General features: G+C 40.0%; 1 protein-coding gene across 1 annotated transcript in view; it reads right to left on the bottom strand.

Annotated features, from left to right (window-relative positions):
* Positions 1–14,117, bottom strand: part of side-VI (sidestep VI transmembrane protein) — a 91,222-nt gene that overhangs the window by 55,527 nt on the left and 21,578 nt on the right. Inside the window, exon 2 of the mRNA XM_089463186.1 lies at positions 9,203–10,320. Within this exon, the coding sequence (XP_089319312.1) occupies positions 9,203–9,311 (109 nt within the window). The 5' untranslated portion in view covers positions 9,312–10,320. The remainder of the gene's footprint in view (positions 1–9,202; positions 10,321–14,117) is intronic.

Below are 14,117 nucleotides of genomic sequence, written 5' to 3'. Positions count from 1 at the left end.
TTTGCCAGCGCCGCACGACCACCACAGGCCACCGCACGCATTAGCGCCGCTAAGCAGCCAGCGCCAAATCTGAGAATCCATTGTGGGAGCCAAACGTGCCAGGGCAGCCCGAGCAGCACAACTGAATAGCTAAATACCTATTTATGGAGCAACTAGATGCGCTGTCTGGCAAAACAAGAAAGCAAGCTGAACCTAACGTTGTTCATATTTTTCTCAAGATCAATGAAACATCTATTAATATATAACGATGTATATAAATAAATATAAATATGTGTGTATATGTATATGTGTATATATGTATATGTGTATGTTTTTGCTCTTCCATAATTCTTTGGAATGTTTTATTTTCGTATAGAAATTACAATCTATGGCAAATGTTAATTATATTTGGAGACAAACAGTTTCTTAGCAAAAATTTATTTCGATTAAGAGCTCAATCACCCTATAAACCAAGCAATGCCCAACCTGGCGCTGCATGTGAACTCATTGTAAGCCAATTTTCGACTTTATTTTTTGGCACCTTCAAGAGAACCCCTTAAAGTTGTAAATAATACATAAATAAAAGAATTTTATTCGTTTGCTTGGCTGTATTTTATATACAACATGGCGTATGCGTCATTCTAGATGTAACATGCCTCAGCCAGGACAATGACATGTGGCCCTGCTTCCCCATTTTGACTTTGCCTCTGAGCTCTGGCTCTGCTCCTCTCTGCAATGCGCTCATATCTCTTTGCGTATGAAAATCTCATAGAGTTGGTCTTAAGCTCACTTAATCCTGCTTATTTCTACCGCAACACCGAATGCGCGGGGGTGAAAGGGTGCAGAGGTGAGTTGAAGTGTGCACGCATTGCTAAGCTGTCGCTCGAACCCCAAAAAAAAAAGGTATGCAATGCACACACACACACACACACATACTCAGATTCATTACGTAAGCAAAGTCGAGTAACGGTTTTGTCTGTAAGTAGCTCGTGATTGAATTGAGCAAAGAGCCAGCAGCCAATCCAGCTGGCAACATCTCATTTAGCTGGCATACACAACTGACAATTCTTTTTATATACACACACCCACATATAGGTGTATGTACGGGTGTGTGAGTGTGTGATAGCTGAAATGAAAAATGAAATCAAAGCATTTAAAGCACCACATTCGCCACTGACATTGAAAGCTGGCTATGACAACGCGAACCCCTTTGGCAGTGCTCTTTGGCGCTGCCATTGGATTAGCGCTTGATCCTTGTTATTTATGTGTTATGGCTGTGCATGCGTGTGTGTGTGTGTGTGTAGGTGTAGGTGTAGGTGTACGCATATAGTAAATGAAACTGCTGCAGAGCCCGACCCTAGCCAAACAGCAGCACACGTGGAAATGTGCGCACAATGAAACCTTTTCAATTATTTTTGTTGGCGTTCCTTAGATTTTCGTTTTTGTGCGCTTGTTTTGCACCCAACTTCTATTGTGTTCGTTTCCTCTTTATAAAGCACCATGTGTGCACATGGCAACTCGAGGGCAATCCACTCAGTCGAGCTGTGTGCAACAAAAGTTGGCAGTAAACGTGAAAATTTCAACACAGCTAATCATATTTCTTGAAATACTTGCGAAAATCCCTTGAAACTGACTTCTTTTTTTTTGTTTTAAATAAATAAATAAAATAATAAAAATATATTTTAATATATCATCAACTGATACGTTAAATAAATATAATAATATAATAAATATAATAATACAATATTTCATGCCTTTAATATATTATAAAATACAAATATTATTATGCATCGACTGTAAATCGAGATGTATAACTTTGGAATTATTTTGATATAATGACTGTTATTTCTGATACAATGGCTTTTATTTCATGATCTGATTTGATGTTGCTTAATATATATTACTATCTGTGTGGAGATAATTCACATTTAGTTCGTCTGATATATTCTGAGATATAGAAGACATCGACGAACGTTCATAGCTGTTCGCTCACAATTCTAACTCAGATCAAAAAAAAAGTATTATATCGACATATAGAATAAATATAGATATTTTTGTAAACCATTTTCCCCAACTCTTCTCTCAGCAAAAACAATTTCAAGTCGCGGCCTGCAGTGTATAAACCTCCCATTTTATTTTTCAAAATATTTGAAATCCATGTCAAAGCAGCTTTCACTTAAAAGCTGATTGCAATCGCACTCCATGAGTTGTTGGTTGGCCGTAAAAATGGAAAGAAATGAAAGTAAAAGCAATTTATTTGTGTTGCCCTTATTCCCAGTCGCATTTTGCAAGTCATACAATTTGCTGTCTGCTCGCTGACAATTACATGAAAAGTGCGGCTGTTGTCGCCTAAAAGCAATTCGCTGTAACTATTTGAAGGCGCATTTAGCATTTAACAATATGTACGTGTAAATAGGTGGCACATTAATGTCTTGGGTAAACAATTTTAATTTCTATATGCAGCTCGGGGACACCGAGCTCTGCATTTATAATTGCCGCTGGCAGGGGAGGCGGGGCGCGCCAGTGGGGGCTGCAGTCGAGTGTGACATGCAAACCACACTCAGCTATATGCCGTTCGATAAGAGACGACAAACTATGGCGCATGCCAGTGTCAGTTGCCCCCAACAGCGACTGCAACTGCAACTGCTGGCAAATTATGGTAAAACATACAGCGACGCTGGCTAATAGCCGTGCGCCGGGTCCTCGCCCGGCTGCAGCTGGCATTGGTAGGCGATGGTGCATACAAAACGAGGGCTTGGCATGCCACACACACACACACACACACACACACACACAGACTTACAAGCACAGATACAGATAGTCAAACACACTGAGCTATAGCTTGTCAGGTTAAGGCAGACAGACAAGCAGACATGCAGACAGACAGACGGACGGGTAGACATTGGTTGATTGGGCGTAGGTCTGGGGGCGTGTCGTCTGGATTGCATGCCGCATGCCGCATGCCGCATACCGTCTACCGGCTCTGGGTCTGCCACACAATGCAAGTGACAGTTTATGGCATGCAGGTATGCAATGCATTTTATTTGCTTTCGATTAGACGCCAGCCCTTGCCAGCCGGCTGCTGCCTCCTGCTAGCTGCCTCCTGCTAGCTGCCACCTGCCACCTGCCACCTGCCACAGAGAGCTTGTTTGTTAGCCTTGTTTATTGCGACTAATTTCGTGTTAAGAAATTTGCAAATACCAAAAGCTTTGACAGCGTCTATCCAGCACGTTGTTGTCTGATTAATGCCACACAGCCGGATATATATATCGGATATGCGCCTGAATGCTTTCTAATGTCTAGCCCGGGCTCGTTTCGGGGTGCTGCTGTCCTCTGCTCTGCTTTGTGGGTTTTGGGCCCCTGTGTGTCTGGCTGGCTGGCTGGCTGGCTGGCTGTGCTGTCAGCAGCAGCTGTTGTCAATTTAAATATGCAGCCCTCACACGATGAACTTGAATTTTAAATGCTGCCGCACCGCAAATAGCATGATGTATGTGGTCATTAAATGTCAGTTAAACAAAAACAATTCCCGCTCGCCCCGAGCACACAAACTACATATTAATATACCCACAGGCCGCCTCGATGCGAGCGAGCGCCACCCCATAACTGTCAGTTTGACGACTGCCCCACGGCCCTTAACTGTCAGAGTTGAGCAGCGAATTTGAAAGCTCATTTCAATTGAAATCCCCAATATTATCATTTTTTTCCTATACTTATAGCTTGCTGTCTGAATATTCTTCAGTCAAAGTTTTTCGCTTGGAGTGCAGAGCATTGAACTGGCTGAATTATTAACTGAATTTTATAATGAAAGAATGGATTGTAAGAAAACTATGTGTGTATGTATGGTCTGTCCATACGAGACGAGCCCAACTGGCAACCCCACAAGGTTGCCCATGTTCAACGGATTTATATTACGATAATAATAGACGATAATAACAAATTTCTTGGATTCAAGTAGATTTGTTGACATTACTTTTTGAACATGATATCTAAGGGCCGCCTTGAGCCTGTACGGAATATTGCGCCAGTCTCAGTCAAAAGGTATAGGGTTGTCAGAGGGGTCTATCGAATATGGACAGCCCTGTATATATGAGGAGCTCTACCATGGAAACATATCTATTGAAAATGTCGACTTCCAACTTTCTTATGTATATGAAAGTAATTACTTTTTTCTTTTTTAACAATCTATGCAGTGCTCATCAGTGTTTAATTAATCTGTAAACACATTTCAGTCAGTTCTAAGATCATCATGTAAAAAAGTTATATAAATTGTATACTTAAAATTCATTTTCATACCTTAAACCCAATTAGCTGTTGTTTACTGATATAATATGATTTTATTATCACAGGTCTAATTTCTTTTCTTGACTCAACTCTCCCTCTCTCTCTCTCACTCTATATTCCTAGTCACATTAAGATTGCATTCTATATTTAAAGACTTATTTAGCCTCTGTTAAATCATACAAGATTTATTTTGATTTTCTTTACCAACACTAAACGCCATAAATAGTCACGCCCGGGAAAGTAATGGCAATCGTTGGGCTCAGCTGGATTTATGGTCCATGTCTGATGATGTGTGGCAAGCATCAGGCTGTTGAAATACGTGCGGGTCCCGCGGAAACTACGAAATGCAAAATCAACAAACAAGTAGAAAAGCCGCACACTTGATGATATTGTCACGTTTCAGTTGGCCAAAACAGGAAAAACGGAAAAACGAAAAAAAAGTGAATGGAAAAGTGCCTAGCTCAGGCGGATGAAAGGCGCGACGCGTGCAGGTGCCACACGCTGCGTATGCGCAATTTGCAGAGAGCTGCAAAAATGTTTTGGCGCATCGAGTCCAATGCCATGCGAACATAATTTTTTTCCCTGTTGCTGGTTATCAACAATCAGGCTAAAAGCTAGGCGCAGGTGTGCCAGCCACTGTGTGCTTATTTATGTGTGGGTGCATGTGGTGTGTCTCTCTCTGTGTGTGTGTGCGTGTATGGCATATGTAACAATGTTTGCGTGGCCAGATTCAGATTAAAAATTATGCTTTGTTTGCCAACTGTCAGCACAAAAAGCAGTAGCGACAGCGCAACAAAACAAAAAATTACTTTTTGGCCCACAATGACAACAAACAAAACGAAAAGTTGCCAAAAAACTTTCTTTTTTTTTTGGGAACGTCGTGGTAAGCTAGTCGTTGTGTGTGTGTTTGTGTGTGTGTGTGGCCTACCTTGCAATGGAAATATGTGTCAGCTGATGGCCGTCATAGTCGTTATGTCATATACAATAATAATGCGAATTGACTCGACTATATGGAAAACGGGCCCAAACATAATCATCTTCTTCTTCTTTCTCTTCTTGTTCTTTTCCTTTTTTATTTAAGTTTTCTGTCTGTTCTCTTTCGTTTTGTGTTGGTCGTTTTGCAAGTTGAAGTTTATTTTGTAAACATGCCACTAAAAGTTTTCCACTTTCCTCTAAAATACTCAAACCAAATGCCAACACCAGCGACAACGTGTCGCGCTCTCTTTCTGTATATATATATATATATCTGTCTCTGACTATTCCTATCTCCCTCGCACACACTATATATGTCTGTGTGTGTGTTTTTAGTTAATTTAAAAAGTTTTTCGGCTGCTTCTGCTGCTGCTACTGCTGCTGATTCTGTTTCTTGCTTTCTTGTATTTTCAATTCGTTTCTGGTTTTTTGTTTGATTTGCAGCAGTCAGAAAATTGGTAAACGATTCGTCGCAATTCTCAGCCTGTTCCACCGCCTGCCCCCCTTCGCTGTACAGAACTCAGCTCCACAGTTGTGGTTCTATTTGGCCTGGGAAATGTGACATTTGTGCGCCTTTTATTTTGTCAAGGAATTGCTTTTACAGTTTTTGGTTCGTTTGCTCTGCTTTTGGCTGCTGCTGCTGCTGCTGCTGCTGCTGCCGCTTCAACTCCAAATGTTTCTTTTATTTATGTGCTGTCACCGAAATTGAATTAGAAATCGCATGTTATGCCAGCTGCCCCAGGTAGTCTCTATTTATCCATAGCTCTCTCTCTTTCTCTCTCTCTCTGTCTGTCTCTATTCCCAGCTGCAGATATCTGCTCAGCACGCTTTTGTGAGTTTGGATTTGTTTTATTAAGCTCTGAAGCATTTGCTATTGATGTGGTCACTGCATGTAGCCACACACTCAGCGCTCTACACTCTTCAGCTCATGACTGTCTGTAAATGAGGGAAACAGCTTGAAATCGTTGTATTTCTGATTGTTCTGCAAACATTGGACGATGTTATTTATATCCCTGTCGCAATAGCCACATTGTGCCACATCTATTTTCAAACTTTCTGTGGCTGCTCTCAAAGAAGCTCCTAAAATAGCTTATGTTATGAGCAAGGATGCCTAGTTCTAATCGATAGTAATGTCGATTGTTTAGTCTTTAAGCCTTTAAGAGAAATATGCTGAACTGCCTTTAGTTCCTGGGCAAACGCTTTGCATTTGTAAAATATTGCAATTTCAACTGCATTGTCGGCTGCACGTTTAGTGCTTTAATTAGATTTCATTTAGAGCGTGTCTCCTTGGCGCTCGCAGTCCTGCGAAGCAGCTGCTGTCCTGGCCAGCTGGCTCCTGCTTGCTGTCTGCCGTCTGCCGTCTACCCCCTGCCACGCCTCCCTGCCATGCCAGCAATGTGAACACTGATACCGACACCGACAAGGAAACGAGCACGAACGTGGCCTGTTGACAAGTCTCTCTCTGTCTCTGTCTCTGTCGACATTTACGTCTTGCTCTCGCGACTTCCCCGCAGTAAGGGTTCCGGTATCCTCAAACATGAAAATTTGTGCGCTTTTTGCGTGAAAAATGATGGAAAATAATTTGCAAGCGCTGAGGACTTTCACCAAACTCCAGCTGAAGCCCGAACGTGCGTTTGACGTGGCCATTTGCTGCACCTTTTTTGCCCAGCGCAGCCCTCGACGTTGGTTACCTGGTTACAGCATTGCTTGTGTTTACTCTTTGCCATTGTCCCCCTAAGCTCTCTGTTTCCCCCTCCTGCTGGAGGCTGCGCGTCGCCTCGCTTCGCCTCGCTTTGCTTCTGTGTGTTTAGGTGAAATTTATTTTACTAATTATTATGTAAGCGCTCGAGCGACGGGCATTGTGTAATGAAATTAAAGCGATTCCCTCCGAAAAACTGTCAAATGCACAGCTGCTTAAAGCAGAGCCGGCGAACGCTCTGTGAAGGCTTTAAGCCCTGTTCCGAAAACGGTTTATTTATGCATGCGGTCTCTATAAAATTCTTTGCTTAACTCAATTTTACTTTACTTCATTTCATTTTATAAACTCCCCGGGCGCTCGACAATGTGAGCAGCGCAATAAATTTATACATGCAACGAAAATAAGAGATCAACAACAAAATGCGAGCGCACAAATTTTTATATAGCACTCTGGGGATAATCAGCAGCAACAACAACTACAGCAGCAAAAACAACAACAACAACAACGGGCCGTACCAGAAGCTAATGTAAAGTCCAACAGCAGACACATAAAAATGAGAATTTATGCAACGCTGGCAAAGTAGCCACCGCAGGGATGGAGCCAGACGTGGGGCGTGGGGCCCCAGTCTCAGTGGGCGCTCAATGAGCCAGGTGACGCAGGTGACGGTTTGCATTTGCGACTATGAAACAACAGCCATAACCTTACCTTTATAAATAAAAATAACAAATTAAATTAAATTAAACAATAACAACAAGAGCCATAAACAAGCCGGCCGCACATGCCGCCGCTTGGATACTGAAAAAGTTAATAATGAAGCTATATAAATTGAATAATTTTATATATATACAGATATACATATATATATATATTAATTGAACATTTTCGTTCAGCATAACTTTTGTTCAGTCACACACACACACACACGCACATATGGAGAGAAATTTTAAGAGCAAAAATTATGACCCGCTTTTCAAACACTGGCCATAAAAACTGCGTTCTGTTTCACTACGCTGCAAAACGCAGTTAAATGCGGCGTTTAACAAAAGCCAACAATAATTTCGCGCATTTTAATTATAAATATATGCATATACATGTAAGCGAATATATTTAAATATTTTCGTATTTTATTCATATATAAATAATATGCATTTTTTTCGAAGAGATGTTCTTTTTTTTGCTGAGGAATCACTCATGAAATTTAAATGAATAAGGAATATTCAAATAATTGCAACGAAAATAACTATGAAGGGAATGAATGAGATGTGTGTGCACATATCTGTATTTTAACAAACAATCGTATTAAGACCAATTAAAGAATAAATATTTGTTATCTTTAACATAATTCTATTGCCAACAGAGTCTCAAATCGGTCATTTCTGTTACCCACTCCAGCTGTAGTTCCCTAGAAACCCTTAACTCGCGTAAGCCTTTCGAAAAATTCAAAGTTCCGTTGTCAGATTTGTGTTTTATTTCGTGATAATTTAAAAAGTTTGCTTTTTATGGTCTTTTAAACGCATGACGCCCACTTATGCCATTCAGAATTCTGCTGCTCTAACAGCTTGGCAAGCTCCTGCGCCATCAACCAGCAATAAAGCCCCAAACAAAGTTTGAAACGAGCAATTAAAATTTTATCTTCCTGCACGATGCTTAAGCTTAATATGCTAAATGCTTGCGGCTTTTACTGTCAGCCGAATATGTCAGCTAACATAGTCGCACATCAATTCCGAACTGGATTCCGACTCCAGCAGCCCAAGAACTAAACATAAATTATTATTGCAGAAATCAATAAATTATTGTGCACACACCTAGTGTACGCAAATATTTAAAAACAATCGAAAGTAGAACAGTTTGAATAAATAATTTTAATTAAAATGTGGTCTGCCTGAAATGAATCGGGCATAGCTGATCTACAGATACCCTGCACCATATGCTGGCATGGTAGAGCCTACTGGATTAATAATCCTATCATTAAGTGAATACTATATTCGATTGACTTATTATATTATATACATATATGGATATACAGACATATAGGTATATAGATATAAAGATATATAGATGTATAGATATAAGGATAGATATAAGGATATACATATATAAATATATAGATTTATAGATATATAGATATATAAGTACATAGATATACAGATATGCCGATATATAGGTACATAGATACATAGATATATGATATACAGATTTAGTTAACATTTTCATTTACCTTGACATCTCAACTGTTATATTCAAGATATCATAGCTAACGTGTTTGCTCACCTGGTCTATAGCCGTCGCTGTGCTCGTGCGCCTCGATTCCCCCGAGATGCAGGATGCCAATGATGAGGCACAAGATGAGCGGTGTGCATTTCATTTGGTTGGACTCCATTTTGTTTTGGTTGCTCCTCCGCTTTTGTTCTTCACTCACTGTGCCAAGTGGCAGATGTAAATGTAACACGTAAATTCTCTATGTGTGTGTGTGTGGTATGTGGTGCTGTGCAGGTGGAGAGCGGCTACATGGGCATAAAAAATGCAAATAAATTTGCCTCGCTTTATGCAAACATAATTTCAAATATGCACACACATACGCACGCTCACATATACACAAGAGCACACACACACGCTCGCAGATGAGCAGGCCAAATGATTTGCTGGCTTTACGCGTGTGTGTGTTTGTGACACTTTCCGAGCTCGTTGTTATTGTTGGCTGTGTGATGTTTTTATTCATATATATATATACGTATATATATATGTGTGTATGTATTTTTAGGTATATTTATTTTTTTCTTGTGCTTCAATCCTTTTTGTTGCTGCTTTAATTTTTTCACTTAATTAAAAACTTTTGCGCTGCACATAAATTCATTTAAATATTTACAAACAGTCGTCCTTTTTCAGCTGATGTTGTTGTTTGTTCTTTATACTGTGTTTGCCTTTTGTTGTTGTTGTTAACTTGGTTGTTGCTGTTGTTGTTGCTGTTGCTGTTGCTGTTGCTGTTGCTACTGCTGCTGTGTTTTTGTCAAAACACATACCCGTTAAGATGAATTTTTAATAGAATTTGACGAGGCGACGAAGCAACTTTAGTGGCACGCCTCCTGCCACGCCTACATCCACACACATACACACTCGCAGAGTCAGGCCGGGTGTGTATGTGTGTGTGTGTGTGTGTGCGTTTATAAATATTTAAAATTAAAACGCGCACGTGTTGCACATTTTGCGCTCTCTCTCTCTCTCTCTCTCTCTCTCTCTCGCGCACTCTTGCCTCGGTCCGTCTCTGTCTCTCCGTATCTGTGCGTCGATCTTTGAAGCTTGAAATTATATTTGAAGTCCGTACGTATAATATGCCGGCATGCGTATTATATGCGCCACAGTGCCCGCAAATATTGTACAACAATACGCAACTGCAATTAGAATAAAATTGTTTCATGTGGTTAGCATAGAAATGTCAGAAAAATTCATTCGGGAATTCCGCTATTAATAAATGCACAAACATTTGCCAGCCATTATGTAACGCCAGGGAACGTCGAGCGGGAGCACTGGCCAATCAATAATGATAGATTAGCCCCGTCCGGCCATCACACACAAGGCTCGTAAATTATATGCCGGCCTGGTCTAGCCCAAAACAAATGAATAGGTCAAAAAAAAAAGAAGAAAACTGGACAGGAAACTTTTCGCACAGCGCATTAATTGGGAAGGACGCGTGGGCCCGGCTGGTTGGCTGTCTGTATGGCTGTGTGGCTGTGTGGTCGCACGTGCCATGTAAACATGCCAGATGAAGTTATCCCAGTTATACGCAATCGAAATGTCAATAGGTTCAAATTGTGCTCAGGTACTCAGGCACATGCTCATGTGTAGTGCGTACCCCCCGCCTCTCCTCTGCCACGCTCGCTTGCTCATATACAAGTGTGTATGTCTCTCTCTCACTCTCTCTCTTGCTCTCTGCTTGCCGGCTGACAGGCTCGACTTGCCAACTACAGGTAATTGACAAAGGAGTCATGAAAACTTTGACTTGAAAGTTTCGCCACGTTTTTTGTTTAACACGCAGCTCGAACAAGCTGATAAACTTGCATGACATTCCGGTGACTGCCACGTCGCAGCCCCAAGTTCACATCCCCAACATTCAGCTGGCATCAAACATCACACGCACACACACACACACCGAGACACCTATTTTTCCCATTAGCCAAGTTGGGCTTCCTTGACTAAGTTTGCATTGGGTTATTAAGAGCTGTGCAAGTGTTTATTGAGAGAGATTGCGAGGAGCTGCGAACTTGCGGCTAAGTAGTTGTTAGTTGCTAACTAGTGTCAAACTGGCGCTACTTATTTGCAACTAGTAAGAGCCTCGAGGGCAAAAGTTCAGCCAAAGCCACAAAATATAATGATTAAAAAGATAAGCTCCAGCACTGGCGCGCTCAGCAGCTGCTTTTCAATTCTCAGCCAGGAGCTAATTAAGTACCGTTTATTTTCACTCTTAAAACAGCATTGAATTTATAGAGGAAAAAAGGGGACGAATGTTTTTAAACTTTTGTAATACTTATACCATCATATTTATTGCATAAATGAAATCAGAATAATCGAAAAAATTAATAAATTAATAAATCATAATAATAATAATAATAATATTGTATTGTAAATAATTATAATAATCAAAAAAATTTATGACGAAGTAATTTTAATTTAATTTTCATTTATTTATTTCAGGTTATATATGAAGATAATAATAAATAAATATTTAATAAATTAGTTCTAATTTATTTTTTTTTTTCATGTAAGATATGATAATAAACAAATATTTAATAAAGTGATTTGAATATAATTTTTATTTATTTATTTCATGTATTGTATGAAGATAATAATAAATAAATATATAATAAGGGAAATTTAATTTTATTTTTATGTATTTATTTCATATATTATATGAAGCAGAGCTGGTTGTATTTTTCCAAGAATAATTTATTTATTTTTTTTATTATAATATTAAATCTAATTTAACATCAAATATCGACTCATTGTCATTTACTCATATGAGCTGAAAGCAACTCGCTTGCCCACTGAGCCCCTCGGCTGTTAAAGAGTCAACAAAAATCACATTAGACTTTTTCCCATCCGGACGCAAACAGCGAAAAACGTGGCTAAGTTGGCTGGCAAAAAGCGTTCAATTATGCCAACAATATGCACACATTGAAGCCAAACAGACTGGCAAAGGCAACAACAGCAAAAACAACACCACAGATAATAAAACTAAAAAGGCAAAACGATATTCATAAAACTATTGCGCCTAACAAAAAAGCAGAGCAAAAAGAGAAAATAAATAAATAAACAAAAAATAGAATAGAATAAACGACGAATTGAAATGAATGAGCAGCGATGCAGTGGTATGTGTTACCTGCTTCTGCTTCTGTTTTTATACCCTGAACCCATTGAAAATGGGAAATCAGGGTATAATGGTTTTGTGAAAAAGTATGTAACGGGCAGAAGGAGGCGTGGCAGACCCCACAAAGTATATATATTCTTGATCAGCGCGACGAGCTGAGTCGATATAGCCCTGTCCGTCTGTCCGTCCGTCCGTCCGTCCGTATGAGTGCGTCGATCTCAGAAGTTATAAGAGCTAGAGAGCTGAAATTTGGCATGCATACTCGTGTGTACCATACGCAGTACGAGTTTGCTTTATTTTTTCGATAAATCGTCCGATAACTTTTTTATCGAGAATAATCGAAAAATTGATTTTGTTTTTTTCGCCTAATTTGAACATTTTTAGACCTGGAGTCTTCAAATTTGTGTTGTATATAAAGTTAATCGATACAAAGATTTTGTAATTTACAGATTTTGGATACCACGCCCCCTTCTCCCCCAATTTGTAAAAAACTCATTTCAAGTACTAGAGACTTGTGCTTTGGAATGTACACACATATTTACCATATGATTATACTCTGATCATTAAGATCATATGTTTACAAAAGAAATTATTCGACAAATAAATTCTCATAATATTGCCCACACTGCAGCGCAGCCCAAGCGCAGTCGCTGCTTACTGCGCAGTTAGCAGAGCGCAGGCTTATGCGTGCGTGTGGACGCATGTGTATGTATGTGTGCATAAAAGAAGTGCAGAATGATTAGAATATCAGCTTGGAGGGTTCAGGGTATCTCCTAGTCGAGCAGTCCCGACTGGAGCTTTCTTACTTGTTGTTGCTGTTGCTGTTCCTGTATCTGTGTGTAACGTTTTTTTGTTAGTGTATTGCAGTGAGTGTCTCTGTGAATGGCTGTAGGTGTGTGTGTCTGTGTGGCTGTGTGAATGCCTTGTGGCGCTTAGCGCATAAATTGAGCGCAGCAATTTCATTTAAATGTGCACAATAAACTTAGCTCATGACCCCTCGAGCATTTTGGCTCTGATATGCGGGCATCTCGTGCTATGCCCCTCGATGTGCGGCTGGCTCTGTCCTGACACTCAGAATGCTTAAATCACATTAAATTTTGCTAGCAAAATGCATAATGCAAGACCTTTAGCTGGAGCGCCGACAGTTGACACAGCTGCTATGGCTTTTTGTGTGTGCCAGCAGCAGTGCCGGAAGTGCAATACACACACACACACACACACACACACACGCGCACACGTACACTTTGTTGTTACAATTGAATTCAAATGAATTGCGGTTGAGTTTTATAGCAAAGCAAAGTTGGCAGCATGGCAATGCAAAAAGCCACCAAGGAAACTTTTTTGAAAAATAACGAAATCAATACGCAGGAGCCAGACAGAGAGAAAGAATGAGAGAGAGAGAGAGATGGAGAGAGAGCATGTGTGTGTGTGTGTGCAAGTGAGATAGAGCAACGGGAATACAACGGTAATTTAGTCGCTTGACATGCTTTTCAAACTGACAAATACTGCGATTTGTCATTGGTTTTTCGTGCTCGTGACGTTGACTTGTTGAGGTTTTCCTTTTCGCATTTCACTTTGCTACTTTTCTCCACATTCGCATGCAATATTTGCATTTTTTGGCAGCTCGCTCGGAGCATTCGCACTGATGCAACGGCTTCTGTTGTAATTTTCATTGAAAGTACGTATATTTAAATTATGCAGAGATATATGAAAGTGAGCTAAAACAATTTATAAAGGGTGTGCATTTAATTTGATAAACTTAAAATGTAAAATCGTAAAACTATACGCAAGGCTTAACGAAGATTGATGGACTGGCCAATAATA

This window comes from Drosophila arizonae, chromosome 2 (assembly GCF_054131065.1).
Source record: "Drosophila arizonae isolate 15081-1271.41 chromosome 2, UAZ_ARI_1.0, whole genome shotgun sequence".
NCBI classification, from domain to species: domain Eukaryota; kingdom Metazoa; phylum Arthropoda; class Insecta; order Diptera; family Drosophilidae; genus Drosophila; species Drosophila arizonae.
The sequence above is the reverse complement of the archived record's forward strand: the minus strand, read 5'-3'. Positions and strand labels throughout refer to the sequence as shown.